Genomic DNA, 19,685 nt, shown 5'->3' on the forward strand with positions numbered 1-19,685 from the left:
GGATTTGATGATTTGATCCTCTCCTCTTTCTTTATCAGTCTGAGAGGAGCTATCGTTGAGGATTTGCATGCGGGGGGGGATTACCTCTCTCTAATTTAATTGTCCCCCTTTTATTGGCTCTGCAGCATCAGAGGTGCCATCCAAACCCTCTCCTCACTGCCAAGCCGGGGACGATAGCGGCGGCGGCGCTAACGCTAAGCAGGCTGTTTGGCTGCTTCTCGCTGAGGAAGCGTCTGAATGTCTTTTCTCTCCAGTCTCAGACTGAGGATAAAAACACTCAGAACCGGGTCGGTCCGATCAGATCCCGAGACAAAGGCGAGCGGATCAGAGCAAACAATAACTACCCTGGAGGCTTTGATGTGTTTTTAAACAGAATAATAAAAAATAAAAAATATGATTCATTCAGTTTCACATGTTCTCCCAATGTAAAGTAGATCAGCTGAAACATGTTTTATAGGAGTATAACGTTTCATGTAACCAGAATAACTGACGTAATCTTTGCGTCATCAAAATACAGCTCTGGAAAAAATAAGAGACCACTTAAAAAGTTCTACAAAAGCAGTGTGTAAGACTGGTGGAGGAGAACATGATGCCCAGATGCATGAAAAAAAAACTGTGATTAAAAACCATCAGGATTATTCCACCAAATATTGATTATTTCTGAACTCTTAAATCTCTTTATGAATATGAACTTGTTTTCTTTGCGTTATTTGAGGTCTGAAAGCTCTGCATCTTTTTTTGTTATTTCAGACATTTCTCATTTTCTGCAAATAAATGCTCTAAATGACATTTTTGATATTTTTATGTGGAATTTGGGAGAAATGTTGTCTGTAGTTTATAGAATAAAACAACAATGTTCATTTTACTCAAACATAAACCAATTTACTGTAAACTTGCTGTAGGTCTTACATTTTTAGATGGTGCATTTAATTCCAGTGGGAAAACACATACTAACAGTAGCGGCGAGTTACTGGGGAGAGAACTAAGGTTAGCATAGGGCTAGCTATCATTAGCGGAGAGATAGCAACGTTAACAGGGAGAGAACTAAGGTTAGCAGAGTTAACAGTAGTGGCAAACTAGCTCATATACCAATCTTTAGTGGTGAGTTAGCTAACATTACTGGGGAGAAAACTAGGGTTAGCGGAGAGGTAGCTAACATTAGCGGTGAGCCAGCTAATATGCTAACATGGTTTGCATCACAATGGAACAAAATTGATAAAGAAATTTGAAAAAATTGACTTTTAAAATGGAGAAAGAACCCTGCTGTGATGTACAGTAATGTCTGAGAAGTGCAGCCTATACTGCACTACATCCACTGTGTGTGATTTGCACTCGCCCTAGTCAGAAGCCAATCAGCTTGAGCCAAGCTAACATGCTATTAGCTTTAGCTCACTAATATTTATTTCTCTGAGCTGTTCCTTTGGTATCCAGTCACTGTGAGGTGTTATGAATGGAAGGACAGGGTTCAGATCATCAGGAGTGGGTCACGTGGCGCGTGCGTCAGCGTGGCAGATAAGCGAACGCCTCCAGACGTGCTGAAAGGGGATGTAAATTGCGTGGAGGAGAATAAAGCGTGGTTGGTGCAGGTGGGCGGCGGCGTTGTCACTCGCTGTTATTACGGTTTTATTTAGCAGCGCTCCCACAGGAGGCCAGACTGAGCCCGGCTGACAGCCCCTCACCGAGCCCAGCGCCGACACCAGAACACACAACACACCCGGAGGCTCATCATTAAACCCGAGCGCATTGTGAAGAGCGGCTTAAACGCCTCTCCTCTCCGCCTTATCTTTCTGCTGCTAAATCTCTAAAAGAATGCAGAAATAATTTGGATGCATTTCTTCGTTTTTTTGAAAGAACAGAAAAAAAAACCCTGTGAGACCTGTTGACGTAAAAAGCGTTTATAAGCTGCAGATTTATTCTAGAGATTAAAACGGGTTAAAACATTTGATTTTGGACAAAATGAGCACAAACTAACAGGGTGAAACATAAAATGTGCTTTTAAATCACCTGTGAACACACATAAACATAAATGAATAGTAAAATGATCTATCAGATTATGAAGGAACACATATAAGGAATCATGTAGTAACTTAAAAACAGTGTTAAACAAACCTAAATACAAAATACTCTGATTAACTTGTGGTTTCTGAGGCTGGTAACTCTATTGAACTCATCCTGTACAACAGAGGAAACTTTCGCTCTTCTATCCTTTCCTGGGCCGGTCCTGATGAGTGCCGGTTTCGTCATTTTAACATTTATTATAATAATGGTCTTTGCAGAGACTGCACTTGAGGATACTTTCTTTAAAAGCTCTTGAAATCTTCTTTTTTTTAGGATTGATTGAGCTTCATTTTTTAATCTTTATTTAGTTGAGTAGTTGTTTCTTCTCACAACCTGGATTAGAACATTACTGAAATATTCACTATTCACTGTATACCTGTAACTCTACCTCTTCACTACTTTACTTTAACTGATGCTCTCAAACATCAACATTAAGAGACAAGAAATGAACAAGTAATTAACTCTTGATGAGTTCAGCGCAGCTGTTAACTGAAAGCCTGAATTCCATGTGACTCTACCTCATAAAGCACTCACAAGATAACATCCACAACTTATACAGGTGTGAGTGTTCATAAGCCTTACCCTAAGGGTAACACTTCATCAGTTTTCATACGGCTGTCTTTCACTAACTCACAGACTCTCACAGGCTGTCTGACCGGCTGTATACTACATTTATGTTCTAAATGTTCTTATAAAAAGTATTGTTATATAAAGTATTATTAACCCAAAACATGTTGTTTAATAAATTTATTAGCATTAATTTTGCATTGAAATGCATGCAGTGGAAATGTTTTTACAGTTATTATTACAAACTTTTTTATTCCTTTGCATTTATATCAGAGATTTTTGCTTACTTTTGCTTAAAAATGTTATTTTTCTTGCCCGAAAACAGATTATTTAGCAAAAAGTAAAAGTGCTCTCCTCTCTCAGGCCCAGTTCTTTCATCCTATAGATTTATGCAGCTTGTCGGACCGGCCGAGTCCCAGGCTTTGAGTGTAGAAACTCAGTACGAGTGTGTGTATAAGTGTGTGTATGTGTGTGTGTGTATGATGACGCAGCTCGTACACTACAGGACCTGCAGGAGGACTCCTGGCTCGGGTCCAGAGGGTCGTCTCGCTGCGTGTGCTGCGAGCGGGGTGGGGGGGGGGGGGGGGGTTTCTGCACTTCTGTTTGGATGTAGTTTGTAGTTTTGGGCTCAATCGATCCTAAACAGATTTACAGTGTTTTTGTTGTTCAGAGTGTTTTAATGCTGTTCAGTTCGGTCGGGGTTTAGAGAGAGCTCTCTCTCCACACAATACACACAACTGTACTGTGTGTGTGTGTGAGTTTGTGTGTGTGTGTGTGTGTGTGTGTGTGTGTGTGTGTGTGTGTGTGTGTGTGAAGTGGATTACAGGTGTGTAATGGTGTGTGTAACGCGTTTGACATCCATGGATGGACAGGTTTCCTCTCGCTACAGAAGAACTATTGTATTTTAATAGAGCTCTCTCACACACACACACACACACACACACATATTCTTGTTTTACTATCTTTATAGGATTTTCTTACATTGCTATCTTGGTAACAGAAAACACAGGAGCTCCACTGACTGAATACAACCTAGACAGACGTTAACAATCAGACGTTCATCGCTATCTTGGCAACACAGGCGCAGGCATAACGACCGTACACAGTAAACAGAATTCTAAATAAAATAACATTGCTGTTTCCGTAAATGAGCCGCTGAGAAGCGTTTGTTGGACACGTTCAGGTAGCTGCACACTTAAAATAGCAATCCACCAAAGTCAGAGCTCACCTGACTCTACACTTAAAAGGAAATGATGGGCAGGTGACTTTGATTGGATTATTTCACGTTACGCCCAAAATTGACTTTTGCTTTTCTTTTTACTACATGCAAGGTGTACTTTTCCTGTCGTTACGATAGCAAAGACAAACTGACACGTCCTGAATCAAGCTGCACGGTGCACAGTTAATGGCTCACCTATAGATCACTAAAGGTCAAGTTGAAATAAAAGGTTTAAAAACAGGATTTCTGCCCATAAAACTATAAAAAGGCAAATTCAGGTTAAAACCTAATTGTCCCCCGCCCCCCCGCTCTCACCCTGCTGTACAGAACATCATATATAGAGATCAGGCAGGGCAGCTAAAACAGTGTCGCCGGTCCCGGCGGGCGGCGAGGGGGACGGTCAGCTGGTGCCCGGCGCTGATTTATGACAGCGTGTGCACTTTCACTCTTCACCTGAAGCTCCGCCCCCCTCAGGTGGAGGTCACCTCTACACATATGTTGGCCTTCTGTCTCCGCGCTGCAACGTTCACCGAGAGCCTGACGCCGCATCACATCCCTGACTGCATAAAAAAACAAACGCTTTGAAGATACGAGGAGACATGAGACACGCAGAGACATCAGAGAGATGTCTCCTACTGCAGGAGGACGAACAAAGCCTCCAGACGCCAGAGACTGGAGAAGGACACGGAGATATCAGAAAGTTTACTTCCTTTCAAAATAAAGATAATAAAGAAGTCAAAAAAGTCGACCAGAGGATGCACTGAATTTCACATAATATTTGGCAACCAAAAATAAAAAATGAAATATTGAAATATAAATCATGGAGGATTTATATGGATTTTCTTCAGATCATTTAATCCCCCATGTGTCACAAACACATGAACACACATCAGCACAAACCCAACTTTTACTTTAACAATAAACAGAACCAGCAGCTCAGTTTCCTCTGCTGAGAAGAGTTTGTTGGACACGTCCAGGTAGCTGCACCGTTAAAATAGCAATCCGCCAAAGTCAGAGCTCACCTGAGTGCTCTTAAAGGGAATGATGAGCTCTTAAAGAGACACTCTGATTGGTTTATTATTTCACATTACGCCCAAAATTAATTGATCAAGAGAATTTGAGCCACGTAAGGTGTACTTTTCCCGTTGTTACGATAGCAAAGACACACTGACACACTTTAAAGTAAGCTGCATGATGCACGGTTAATTTAATTCATGATCAATTTTTTTATATAGCGCTTTTTTTCCAGTTAAAACTGGAAAAAACCTATAAACTGGAGGAGGAAGAACCCTTCACTATCAAGGCTATATATATTTTAAAGGAATGATCAAAATTAATTATACATTATTCATCCACATGTCCGATCCGCTGGTACCAGAACCACCATGTCTGTCTCTCTGCAGTGTTCAGAGTGTCCAGCTCTCACTGATAATAAATGGGTGGCAGCGGTCCTGAGACGAGGAAATGACCGGTGATGAAGGGGGTGGAGGACGGATGGTAAATTGCGCATAACGAGCGGCGGCTCGGTTTAGTGTACACCTGTATAGTTCACCTGTAAGATAGATGGAGCACATAAACTGACAGTGTTAGAAATACGAGAGTAACCAGCCCTTAAAAAGGACACACGATGCTGTATAACTATATATTCATCATCTTTCTTCATTCAGATCTTAAAGTGTCAGTCTGTATTATTTAGTTTCTAAACTGAAAGCAAAAATATTTCTGAGTGAAGAAGAATATGGATAAAATACAGTGTTTAATGGTACCAGTGTGCTGAAATGACCATCCCTGCTAATCCTAATAATATATTCATTTTAAAAACTGGGTGTCGAGTTCTTCTTCTTCTGGTCACGTCACGCGTCTTTACGTACTTACGTCACACGTACAGCCTCTAAAAGAGGATCCGGATCAGTTTTACTGAACGCGAGCGGCTGGTGGAGCAATGGAGACTTCAGAAGAGGAAACTCAGAGCTCAGTAGATCATTCACTCATAGTAAAACCAAATAAACCAAACTCTCTCTCTCTCTCTCTCTCTTTCTCTCTGACTGAACATAACCTGGAATCGGATTCATCCGCTCTGAAATCCATAACAAAAAATACAACATAAACAAAACCTCTCAGAAATAAAGAGTAATATCTAAAAGTACATGTAAATGTTTAAATTAACAGCACCTGGGTTTTTTTAGGTAGAACTGAACAAAAAGATGTTCGTAAGCCATTACAAGTCAGATTTTTTTTAGTTTAAGAACGATCTTAGGAATTACTTAAGAACATTCGGGAAACACTTGTAATTTTAAGATTGTTCTTTTGTAGGAGGTTACAGAGTTCTTAGTTCTCTGTTGCACATTGTGTTTGCAGGTAGAATGGGCCAAAAGAACACCCAAAACACAAAATGTATTTTACGATTTGTGATAAAAACTGGTAAAGGTTTACTGTCTCAGGTTTTTTAAGTGTTGCAGGTCTGAAATAAATTCACCCACAGATCCTATAAGAGCATCCTGCAGTGTGTAGAAATGTGGATGGTGTAAAAGGTTAAAATATGAATGAACAGTATTGGAAACAGTATTAGTGGTGCTAATCATTTATCATATCAAGCTGTTAATAATGTGTTAACTTCAGCAGCACTGAACCGAAATACTGAAATATTTCATTTTGGTTGTGTTAGATCAATTATCACATTCTGCCTTCAGTTCATTATCCTCTGTTCTGATGTATTGGGTGGCAGTAGGTGGCAGAGTATTTATTACTTACAGTAATTCAGTGATATCATGTGCACAGTTTTAACATATGAATCGACTTACCAGGACCAGAGGATTCTGGGATGAACCATCCTGTATTGGTGTGCACTGTTGGTATACTGTTATACACCATGTTTTTAGGAAGAACATGACAAAATAGCACCTGAAAATTTAAACACTTTATATCCTCCATGCAAAAATGTATTTTAAGGGTTATGAGAAGAAACAGAAACATTAAAAAGTGGTAAATGCAGGAAAACACTTTACTGTCCAAACTTTTTGTGGAATATGTTACATGTCTGAACTGTAGTAATGGATATACAGTATATTATAATATTATTATATATTATTATATATGAAACTTTTTTTTTTAGCTTTAATCAGGTTATTTTGGTTTAATTGCATACGGTCACTCCACTCAACTCTTAAGGGTTCTTAAAGTCACTTTTTCATTATGTACTTATGTGCATATTATATGAGCCATTCCTAAGAGATTATCAGGGCCAGGCAGGGATGAGACAAGCATGGATACAGTAAAAGCTCTTTATTAAATAATGGTAATCTAAAATCAAAGTCGAAAAAACAGTCAGGATCAAGATCAGAAAAAAAAAAAACAAAGCATGTAGGGTAAGTTAAAATCGTAGTCAAAAATAAAAAAATAACCGAATTGTAACGCCAGACAGGTAGGAGAGACGCACGCCGAGTAAAAGGTAAAGGCGGGTTTATTTACAGAGTTGTAAACAGAGTAACACAGCCAGAGAACAGGTTGAACAAGACTCACACTGGAAGCAGGAATCGTAATACAGGAGACAGTCCAAGATCCAAAGCCAGAGAGACAGTCCGATAATATAACAAATCCAATAAGGGCAAAGACAAAAGGCAAAATCCGTAATACAGGCAAAAAGATCATAACAAAAGGGCAGACAGAAAAGGGTTTGGAATAACGCTCAGTACGCAACATGAGTCGGCAATACCTCGCGAAGAACAGACGTTAACCGAACCCTATATATACAAAACATGGAATTACTATGAACCGGAACTTCTTAGAATACAGGTGACTCTGAACGGGGGAGCGTAACGCGATTGGGTGAGAGTGAGCGGCTGACGGTGACGTCATGGCCAGTGGGATTTTGGGAAATAGAGTTCGGGTGTGTGAGAGGAGATCCTAGAGACCTGACACGAATAAACAATACATGAGTACAAGGTAATACATTTTGTATAGATGGACGAAACCAGATCTAATTCTTGGCTTGGAGTATCAGATTGGAAGTGAAGGGGTATTTATACTGAGGTAAACAGGTGAAATCAATACTCAGGTGATTGTCATCTAGTAGGTGTCATGCAATCGGTCATGTTAATGAGTAAATGAGTGATGTCACTGTGTGGTGCATTCTAGGCGTTATCATCTTCTGCTTTTATTAATTATCCTAAATCTTAATAATTTTAGGTATCAGTGGCGCTAAAATCTGAACCCGGTTCTAACCCGGTCTCTGTCTCTCTGTGCAGAATCTCTGGAGCCCACCTATCAGCAGCTGCAGAAGATGAAGCTGGACAAGAGCCCGTTTGTGGTGGTGTCGGTCATCGGCCAGGAGCTGCTGACCGCCTCCCACCACGGCGCTTCTGTGGTGGTTCTGGAGGCGGCGCTGAAGATCGGTACCTGCAGCCTGAAGCTCCGCGGCTCGGTGTTCTCCGCCCTCAGCAGCGCCTACTGGTCACTGGGCAACACGGAGAAGAGCACGGGGTACATGCAGCAAGACCTGGAGGTGGCCAAGACTTTAGGTAAGTGCCGGTTCCTGAACACCCATACGCTCCAGATCACATGACCTGAGTGTGTGCTAGGGTAGTCGACTAATCTGATGATTATTTTTTCGATTAGTCGATTAGTCAACGATTATTTCTGCCATGTCCTCCATCTCCAAAAAACATAGAAACGGCTGAACATGAGATTTAAAAAGACATTTAAATCTCTAGATGTGTGGAAATGACTGATATTTACTTTGTGTAATGCAGAACTGTTACAAATTAACCATTAGTCGACAAATTTAAATAATTTACATTGTCGATTATATCGAATAATCGTTGCAACCCTAGTGTATACCACCTGACTCCACCAGATTTCATTCATGAAAGTTTTGCACTGAAGCTGCAAAAAATAAAAAATACAGTAACTTAAATTCTGTTTTTTATTATTTAAAATGTTCTGCATTGTAGATTAATAATAAACTCATCCAAACTATGAAGAAAAACATATTAAATTATTTATTAAACAGAAAAAAGTGTTAAACAAACCAGAATATGTTTTATATATTACATTTTGGCTGGATTTTCTCAGTTTTATGAGGTAGAGTCACCTGGAATTCAGGCTTTCAGTTAACAGCTGTGCTGAACTGGCCAGCAAGAGGTGCTAAACAAATTGCAAATATGAATAAACTGGTTAATCCACAAAAAAATGCGCAAGTGGATTTTAAGAAGAACCAAAAATGAGTAAATTTGATGCATGTTTCTGAATGATGAGTGAATTTATCTTCGTTTATTAATCCAGGCTTGAATTAAGAGAATAATGGCCGCCCTCGATAAACGAAAAGTCGCTGACCTTGAGTGAACTGAAACCGTTCTGCGAACACTTTTTATTAATGCTTTATCCATTTATTCAGGCTAATTAATTTGACCTTAACGAGCCTGTTTTAATTAGGCTCCATCGTAATTACGTTAAATGCTTAATTAAAGCTAGTTAAACCTGGTTGTTTTCTCTCTCATTATTATATATATTATATATATATTAATATGTTATATTTTAGGGCTAAAGATAACAGCGTTAGCGGCGTTGACCTTCAGCGCAGCGTGAGCCGCTCACGTGAGTTTACTCCAGCCTGCTCTCCGGCTGCAGATCACCGGGTTATTTATTCTCCTCACGCGGGGTGTCAGTCTTATAGGCCGGCTTTGTTGAGACATGAAAGGTTTTCACAGTTTGAGCGTGGCGCTCTCTCTCGCGCCTGCTCTGCTCTCGCGCACCGCCGCATGTCTGCACGATTCAGCTCTCGCGTTTAACACTTTACCGAGCATTTCTGGAGGCGGCGAGAGGGCGCGATGTCTGAGTGAGCAGTCAGACTGGAGGAAATGTGTGTGTCAGAGTGTGTGTGTTAGTGTGTGTGTGTGTGTGCATGCTGTTTGTTGTATAGGTTTTGCATGATATTGGAAAAAAATTATAATGCAATAGTCTTGCAATTGAAATCATGTAATAACTTAAAAAAGTGTTAAACAAACCAAAATACTCTTAATACGGAACAGTTTGTTAACTTGTGGTTTCTGAGGCTGGTAACTCTGATGAACTTATTCTGTACAAAAGAGGAAACTCTCACTCTTCTTCCTTTTCTGGGGCGGTCCTGATGAGTGCCAGTTTCATCATAATAACAATTCTGATGGTATTTGCAGTAACTGCATATGAGGATACTTTTTCTTTACTTAGTTTAGCAGTTGTTTCTTCTCATAATCTGGATTCGAACATTACTCAATTATTCACTATGCACTGTATACCTGTAACTCTACCTCTTCACTACTTTACTTTAACTGATGCTCTCAAACACTTTATTAAGAGACAAGAAATTCAAGTAATTAACTCTTGATGAGTTCAGCACAGCTGTTAACTGAAAGCCTGAAGATCTAAGCAAGAGGTGCTACTTTTTGAAGAATGTAAAATATAAAACACTTTCTTGTTTGTTTAACACTTTGTAGTAAGCAGAATAATCTCACTGCAGTTAAATCTCATTCTGTGTTTAGAGTGAAGTGTGTGAGTGTGAAATCCTCTGCAGCTGGTGAATCTGCAGTGTGTGAGTTTACTGAGTGTGTGTTTTGAGCTTCTATGGGTCCGGGAATCCTTACGTGTTGTTCTGTGATCACGTCATCTCAGTGCTCTCCTGGGACCGCTCCCGGCTTTATATACAGCCGAGGTTTGAGTTATGACCCGAGGCGAGGTTCCTCTAATCCCGTCCTGCAGGATAACTCCGCTGTGCTGGAGATGTTTAGTGTTTTCCTGCACTGAAACAGCTGACTCAGCTCACCAGCCGGCTGTCGGACCCGCCCACACAGATCAGCACAGCGCCGCACGGGTTTATAACAGACCCAGAATCAGTGATCTGCTGCCAAAACTCCACCAGACTGCTCTAGATTTACTCACTGTCTGATCACACTGCATTCAGTCTGAGTAGGGCTGGGCGATGTTAAAAAAAAAAGAATTAAATCTCAATATTCCTTAAAAATAAAAGCGATTATGATTTCGATTTTTAGTTCTTACACAACAACTTTTTATTCAGAAACAATCAGCAATCACTCTGCAGCTTCTCCGTTATCCCATTTAGAAAATCACATTAAAACAATATTTCCATTAATTAAATTAATTCCACTATGACCAGGAGATCGCGGATCGTTCGAATCCCGTCTGTGAGCTGATGTATCAGAACCGAGTTGCTGCGCTTTCCTCCAAACCGCTAATGCTGCTGCACCTAGCCTTAGCAGAAATCTGGAAATCTAAGCTTACTGTAAATAAATGGAAGCACTTTACTCACCCAAATATCACCCAAGTTTTCAGGAGAGAAATCTGTGTAGATTAACATCCAGCGCTCGTTTGACTCTAAAAGAAAATGTTTTTTTTTTTTTTTAAGAATTACAGTTTTGTTTACTGAGCTTAGCTTTACTTAACTTAATTAAACCACCAATACCCATCGGCCAGACCTGCTGAATTAGAAGGAAAATACAGCCATACCTTATAATCCGGATGTGCGTTGTGTATGAAAATAGACCTGAAAATAGCTGTTTATTGATAGTGCACCTTAAAGTCCAAAACATACACTACTCTACTACTTAAACACAGCGGTAAAAACAAAGGATCGGAACTGGATTGGTATTAAAATGCCTGTATTGCAACTGGATTGGATTGGGACCTCTCTAACACAGACTGTGAGTGATGTGTCGAGGTTTGATCACTTTCAACTCTTCGGAAAACAACCAAGAATACCAGGAAATTCTGCTTTAGATTAGATCGTACTGTTATAATGATTAATTTGAGGTTTTATTTGAGGCTTTATGCCAAAATAAGGCGATTGAACCATTTATATCTAATAATAATAGTTGAGACGGTTGAATCACTGTAAGGCCAGAGGTTTATTCCTCCAGTGTTTTCAGATCAGTGAACTGATGTGATAGTTGTGAAGACTGGAGTTATACCTGAGTGTGTGTATGTGTGTGAGATCTGCTGACTCCGCCCCTTTCGACTCTTCCAGGTGACCAGACGGGCGAGTGCAGGGCTCACGGGAACCTGGGGTCAGCCTTCTTCTCCAAGGGCAATTACCGCGAGGCCCTGACCAACCACAGACACCAGCTCGTCCTGGCCATGAAGCTGAAGGACAGAGAGGTACAGCGCAGTGTGTGTGTGTGTGTGTGTTTTGTGTCAGTGTGTTGTTTTATCAGTGGACTGCAGTGTGTTCTGTGGGAGTGATAAATGTTATTGTCAGTCCGGTTCTGGTCGGCTGGTCGTCGCCGGCTGAGACGTTTTTTGGCGTCAGTCTCGGTTTGGATCTCTCTCAGCACCTCACTCTACTGCACATGCTCACATCACCTCCTCCTCCCATCACACAGAGTACAAAAAGAGAAAACAGTAGAAAATTAGGCTTGTCGCAGTGCTCATTGCTATCTTACACCCCACCAACCGTGTATTTTCACTCCTCTTTTCCTCCTGTCTGGTTTAAACAGCAGCAGAGCTTCTGAATATATCTACACTGATGGGCGTGGTGTTCTGGAAATGAGGTGTGTTCAGGTACATTTCTGGAGTTTTGCTATCTTGGCAATGGAAAACACAGGTGCACCACTGACTGAATACAACCTTTTCATCAACAGTAAACAGAATAGTAAATAAAATAACATTGCTGTTCCCGTAAATGAGCTGCTGGAGCTCCTTCACAGTTTCCTCTGCTGAGAAGAGTTTGTTGGACACGTTCAAGTTAGCTGCACCGTTAAAATAGCAATCCACCAAAGACAGAGCTCACCTGGTTCTACTTTTAAAGAGAATGATGAGCAAAAGACACTCTGATTGGTTTATTTCATGTTACGCCCAAAATTAACCACACCTATGTTTACTTTTCCCGTCGTTGCGATAGCCTGGCTAGCTCATGTAGTAAAAAAGTATTGCCAATAGAATAGGACTCTCTTGAGCAGATAAATAAATGTTAAGCTATTGGCACTGTGGGCTGTAGTTTTTTAATAGAAAGAGACGTTGGGAAGTTAAATCAATCAATAAATAAAATGTAATTTGATTTTAACAACATGAAGTCAGTTTTAAGGGTTAAACAGATAAGTCATTTTTTTACAGTGTAGCATGGAGCATACCCTCTGTGTGCTCTGTAATGTCATATATAATGTCATATATCATAACTGGAAGGTTACACAAGGTCATTTTATGATGAATCTAACAGTGTTTGACAGGAATAAAGGTGTTTCTCACTGATGTGCTCTGTAGTCTCGGTTATCTAACGTTATCGCACAGATCTGTGTAGATGAGATCTCAGTTCAGAGGAAATAAAGAACAGAGACAAAAATCACGTCCAATTATCACTAATCACTACTGACCCCCAGCATCACCTTTCACTCCTTCACTCTTTCACTGCTTTAGTACTGAGGAGGGTGGGCACTTCCTCCCTCCTCCTCACCTCACCCATCACCACCCACCCACCATCTATCTCCACCTCGCCCACCACCCTCTCGCCCACCCCCGCCCTCCCCCGCTCGCGGTGCATGCGCTCGGCCTGCTGGCCAATTGTTGGCGCTTTCTCCAACACCAGACCCCATTCACACATGGCAGCACACACTGGCACCAATTAAAGCCTCCCCCATCACACCGCTGTCTCTGCACCGCACCGCACCGCGCTGCTACCTGCCAGCACCACCGCAGCACCGCATTCACAGAGAGGAAGGGGGGGGGGGGGCGTCAGATCTGCACCGCTGCTGTTCTCTCCTGTAGATATAAAGCTGGTGTAGATATTGGCTGGATGTGTTTGTTTGTGTGTGATTGTTAGAGTGTGGGCACTATTTTAGCTTTATCTCTATATCTATAGTCGAACCGTCAATCGTTGTGCACCATGCAGCTTGATTTAGGGCAGCGTGTCAGTGTGTCTTTGCTATCGTAACGACGGGAAAAGTACATCTTACGTGGCTCAAAACATACAAAACAAAAGGGAAGCATTAATTCTAATACTTAATTTGCTCATCGTTCCCTTAAAGAGTCAGGTGAGCTTGCTGATTGCTATTTTAACGGTGCAGCTACCTGGACGTGTCCAACAAACGCTTCTCAGCAGAGGAAACTGAGCTGCTCATTCACGCAATGCTCTTTCATTTAGTACTGTTTATTGCAAAATATTCAGGTACAAATGCACCAATATAGCAATGATCATCTGCTTGTTGACTGTTGTCATGGTTTTAATCAGTAAGTGGAGCTTCTGTGTTTTCTGTTACCAAGATAAACAAGCAAAACTCCAGAAATGTACCTGAACACACCTCATTTCCAGAACACCACGCCCATCAGTGTAGATATATTCAGAAGCTCTGCTGCTGTTTAAACCAGGCAGGAGGAAGGAGAGAAAATACATTGTTGGTGGAGTTTTAGATAGTGCCCTGTGTTCGAGAATGTGTGTGTGAGAGTGTGTGTGTGTGTGTTTGTTGAGAAATAGATAAACTGCAGCCCTCATCTCCTCCAGTTCGTCATTAGTCACTACAGTCTTTAGAAGGTCACTGTGATGCTCGCTGTGACTCCGCCCCCTCCTCCAGCCGGGGTTTTGCTTCCTGTGCTTTATCACTGTGGCCCAGTAAACACCTCCCAGTAGACGCCGGTTGTTAGTCAGTGAGGCTGAGGAGCTACACATCTGTAAAATCCTGTTTTATGATGATTCAGATCTGCAGCTCCTGCATCACTATCTGGGATTTTGTGTGAACACCTGAAAAAAGGTGTAATTTTGATGTTAATACAGCAGTTTTCGTTTTTTTTTACACATTTTGTTGGTTTGCAGTGTGAAAACACTTTTCTAGATGGTTCAGACTTTCAGATCAATTACAGAAACCACTTTAATAAAACACCTTCATTGAGTTTCCAGTACAACCTAAAGGACCAGAAGCAGAGCAGAACATTTTCCCATGAAAACCCAGTTTATCCAGTAGGTCTGATGACCAGGTCCTCTCTTAAAAATGATGAGTTTCTTTGATTTTACCAAATTGAAAACCTCTGGAATATAATCAAGAGGAAGATGGATGATCACAAGCCATCAAACCACCAAACTGAACTGCTTGAATTTTTACACCAGGAGTAAAGCAGCATAAAGTTATCCAAAAGCAGTGTGTAAGACTGGTGGAGGAGAACATGATGCCAAGATGCATGAAAAAATTGTGATTAAAAACCAACCAGGGTTATTCCACCAAATATTGATTATTTCTGAACTATTAAAACTTTATGAATATGAACTTGTTTTCTTTGCATTATTTGAGGCCTGAAAGCTCTGCATTCCAATATTTTATGTAGTTTATATAATAAAATAAAACAACAATGTTCATTTTACTCAAACATAAACCTATAAATACAAAATCAGAGAAACTGATTCAGAAACTGAAGTGATGTCTTTATTTTTTTCAGAGCTGCATCAGTGGTAGAAATGTTGCTCTTAAATTGACAGGACTGGTTTATGAAAATAATTTCTAGAAGTAAAATAAAATACAAGCAAATTAATTACTATAAAGTATGTAAACTGAAGTTGCACTCTCCACCTGTAGGGGGAGCACAGAAGGAAAAAAATACCAGTTCTTACATAATGATGCTTTAATTTAAACAATATTCACATTTTGATCCATATTTGATCAATCCTGCCATCTCTAGTACGTGTGTTACATTAATGACAGTGTGTGTGTGTGTGTGTGTGTGTGTGTGTGTGTGTCTGAGTTGGCATATCCCTCCTGGTGGGCTGTCTGGTGGTGAGCTGTGCTGTCTAATGGCATCATCTGCTCCACAGCACCTGCTCTCGTTTCACAAACACCCGCACCTCGTGTCTCTCTAATTACTGCAGCGTTCTCCTCCTCCATCACGCCGCAGCTCCACTGCAGCTCCACCGCAGCCGCCTGCGCACACCTGCAGCCGCAGAGGGCATGCGCCCGCCACCAAACTCAATCATTTCCATAAAACTGAGCGACTCTGAAGATATTTTTATATCTTGTAATGAGAGAGTGTGTGTGGGGCGCGAGAGCGATGTTTTATTATACACTAATGATTCGTCCAATAAGAAGAGCCGAAGCGTTGTTTTCTGACCAATATAGAGTAGGAATGCAATAATGCTGAAATTCTGTGTGGATGATAATATCTGATATTACAGTAATACATATCTACTGATGCTAATGCTAATGCTAATACTGATGTATGCATTTATAACTATCTTAAACACAAATATAAGTATGACTTAATAACTTTAAAAGTAATAAAAATTTGAAAATATATCAAATATAGCAAGGTCAGAGTAACGTTTTCCTTTTCCTACAGACAATAAGTACGTCAGAAAGTATTGGTTTGAAATTTTGACCGTATTGATACCGATTTTGCAAATGCCCTTAACCTGGCAACCCCACATGATCGGGGGAGAAGTGACATCCCACTTCTCCAGTGATTCACAGGATGCTCACGCATATTAGTATCCAGAGAGTATCCTGATAGGTCTGTCTTCGTACACAGTAAATTTATGAGGTCCCGAATTTTTTTTCAGCTTGGCAAAAAGCATTTCAGTGTGTCTTTGCTATCGTAACGACTGGAAAAGTAAACCTTGTGTGGGTGGAAATGCACAAAATTAATCATGGGTGTGGTTAATTTTGAGCGTATCGTTAAATAAACCAATCAGCATGTCACTTGCTCATGATTCCCTTTAAGGGGTCTTTGGCAGATTACTATTTTAATGGCGCAGCTACCTGGAAGATAGCAGTTTCAGAAATGTACCTAAACACACCTCATTTTCCTTTGACATTAATATATTCACAAGCATGTGTTCATGTGCTCAGTATGCCATATATCAGTATACTCTGTGGCTGAAACTTGCACTCGACCCCTTTCTTTCGTAGTGCATCATTGATGCATTGGTGTAATTCTGCAGCCTAAACCCTTATTTGTTTTTTTTTTAGTGACTACAGCATATTCATTAAACAGAGAAAATGCAGCCAAGTAATATCTTGATGCTCCCTCCCTGTGATGAGCTTTTATTTGGTGGGCACATATTGCATCTTTAAATGTTTGGCTCGATCTTCTCTTCAGCTCGAGCCCCTGGTTATGTGGCTGAAGGCGAGCGGGTTTTAATCCCCTCTCGTTCCGTTGACGTGTTTTGTATGTGTTCATTAGTGGCAGTGCTGTCAGATGTGACAGTAGTTATTATAATTGGTTTGGAATCATCGTCTGGATGAAGATCCGTCCTTTGTGGGTTTGGACTGGATGCAGATCCTTCCTGAGACTGGCGGTTTCTCGGTTTCTGACGTCCAAATCATTAAACCCAGATCTGATCAGACGTGGTTTACCTGAGACCTTCAGACGCTGCTGCTGATCTGAGGCTGGCATAGGTAGATCAATTATGGAGTGAGTACAAATGTATGAATGTGTGTGTGTGTGCATTTATTCACCCACCTGTACACACACACACACACACACACACTCTATACGCTGCCATCATCATCATCATCATCATGGCTTTCTGAGTGCAGTGTTTAAAACCGCCTGGAGCTCCTTACGTTTGCATCTCACTCGAGACGTGTCAGAGCTGCCGTCGTCTGTGTATGCATGTATGTATGAGTGTGTAAGTGTGTGTGTGAGTGTGTGTGAGAGTGTGTGTGAGAGTGTGTGTGTGTTCCTGAGGTCATTAGTAGCTGTGATTCTGTGTGTGCGCCCGCGGCTATAGCCCTGGAGGGCAGGAGGAGCTCTTCATTAGGAATCGAACACTTCCTCGAGGGACACGCCTGTTATTACTGACACAAATCAAGAGCTCACTGCACTGTGTGTGTGTGTGTGTGTGTGTGTGAGTGTGTGTATGTGTATAAAAATGATTTGTATAAAAATGTAGGAGGTTTTGTTTAGCAGAATTTCAGTGCCCTGCAGAAAAACCCAGAAATAAAGCTGTTTACTTGTGTTTTTATGCAGAACTCTCTAGCATTAGCTTTTAGCTTAGCATAGACTTCTGTTCATGTTGTCACGTTTGAGTAAGTTTGTATATCATTTGTATCTCTGCATATATTTAAAATAACTAAATATTTCAGTTAGCTTTTAGCCTAACCCCTATTTGCTTCCACAGGTTTTGGCTTTTTTTGAGCCTTTCCCTTCTGATGCAGATTCATTTTAACTTAACTTTTTAAGTTTGGTTCACCTTAGATAAAATGTATGTTTTGGAGTGAGCGTTCAGTGGAGAGAACAACCGTCACTATCTTGCTTAGCTAGCATTAGCCTTTAGCCTAGCATGAACTGCTGTTCACTTGTTCACTTTTGAGTGAGTTTAATCATTGTTTTCCATCATTTCTCAATTTCTCAAAAACATATGATTTGAAGTGAGCGGTCAATGAAGAGAAGGTAAGATTAGGTAAGAAGTTATCCATCTATAATTAGGTTTTGGCCTAGCATGGACTTCTTCTTCTTTGCTCTTTGCTTGTTCACTTTTGAGCGAGTTTGAGTTCCCTTTCTGCAAACTCTTTAGAAGATAAACAAACTCAGCTTTGGAGGCTTTGTTTTTCACAATTTCTCATTTTTTGCCGTGCTGTTTTGTCCTCCTTCACGTTGTACTTTGGCAAACATTTCAGAATTGTAGGTAACCAAACAATCAGGAAGGATACATCAGCTGCGTCCTCATAATCGTTCTACTGCATATGATATGAAGGCGTATTGTTTAAGAAATGCAGTCTACATCCTCCGCAGCCTGGATTTCAGAGCACAGCTCATATGTATGTGTGGAACATCCTCACGCCGGTGCTTTTTTCCGAGTCTGAGCCGACCGGCTGAAGCTGTAGAGCGAGTGTTTGTGTCCAGCATGTGACGCAGGACAACGGACAGCCAGAGATTATGGCCCCAGCACACGAGCGAGTGTGCGGCTGTCAGGTAGATTAATGGTTACTGGGGTATTGACTGCTTGCTGCTCTTCTTCTCTCTTCCAGCGAAGACCTGTAACGAAGTTGCCTTCCCTGCTTTATCTCTCCCTCCTCGCTCTCTCTCTCTCTTTTTCTCCGTTCTGTTCTCCCTGTTCTCTCTCTCTCCTCGCTCGGCCGGACGCAGCGCCGCGGCTTTGAAATGGAATATCGCTGCTCGCAAGAAACCCACCCGCAGCATGAATCAACTGATAGTGACTCACCGGGTTTCACAGGCTAGTTTTCCCACATTAAAACCACATATGGATGTCTTTTCCTGCCGTATACATAATTTAGGAGGACAGCACGCTATACTCGCTATTAGTTTACAAGAGATAGGTCTCGACGGGGCACGCAGGGTACGTGTAATATGACGCAATATGAAGCGTTTAGTCTGGCGGGCTGTGAAATACGTTGGAGGAAAATCAATAGCGTGGCTTTAAACAGGCTGGAGTCGGTGTAGAGTCTGATCTGAAGGAGGTAGTAGAGTATTTTGCACGTTTTGCACACGATGAGTCGTTGCGTCAGTCGCTAAGTTTCGGCTAACGGGCGGCAGACCCTCCTCGAACGTGGTCGGCCGTGGCAGCGCCGAGCCCCAGCCACGCACAGCAAACTCAGATCTGGAGGTTTTGTTTTCCACCATTTGTACTTCAGCAAAGAATTAAGATTTGCTTTCGTCCATTAGCATTTAGCCTAGCGCCCATTCACTTCCACAGGTTTTGGGTTTCTTGAGTCTTTACCTTCTGATGTGCATTAACTTTAACTCAAGTTTTGTTTATCTTAGATAATCTTGTATTGGTTTTGGAGTGAGCGGTCAATGGAGAGAAGTTGATGGTAATGTTTTCCATCTATAATTAGCCTTTAGCTTAGCACCATGGTTTCATGGTTTGCTTTGACACTTTTAAGCAAGTTTAAGCTCTCTTCATACAGACAATGCA

At 41.2% G+C, this 19,685-nt stretch overlaps 1 protein-coding gene across 3 annotated transcripts in view; it reads left to right on the plus strand.

Moving 5' to 3' along the window:
• The window catches only part of ttc28 (tetratricopeptide repeat domain 28), a 243,305-nt gene that overhangs the window by 154,923 nt on the left and 68,697 nt on the right, over positions 1 to 19,685 (plus strand). For all 3 annotated transcript variants that reach the window (XM_022680773.2, XM_049468570.1, XM_049468571.1), the window contains 2 exons: positions 8,089 to 8,361; positions 11,859 to 11,989. In XM_022680773.2, the coding sequence (XP_022536494.2) occupies positions 8,089 to 8,361; positions 11,859 to 11,989 (404 nt within the window). The remainder of the gene's footprint in view (positions 1 to 8,088; positions 8,362 to 11,858; positions 11,990 to 19,685) is intronic.

The sequence above is a fragment of the Astyanax mexicanus genome, chromosome 20 (genome assembly GCF_023375975.1).
Source record: "Astyanax mexicanus isolate ESR-SI-001 chromosome 20, AstMex3_surface, whole genome shotgun sequence".
Taxonomy (NCBI): Eukaryota; Metazoa; Chordata; class Actinopteri; order Characiformes; family Acestrorhamphidae; genus Astyanax; species Astyanax mexicanus.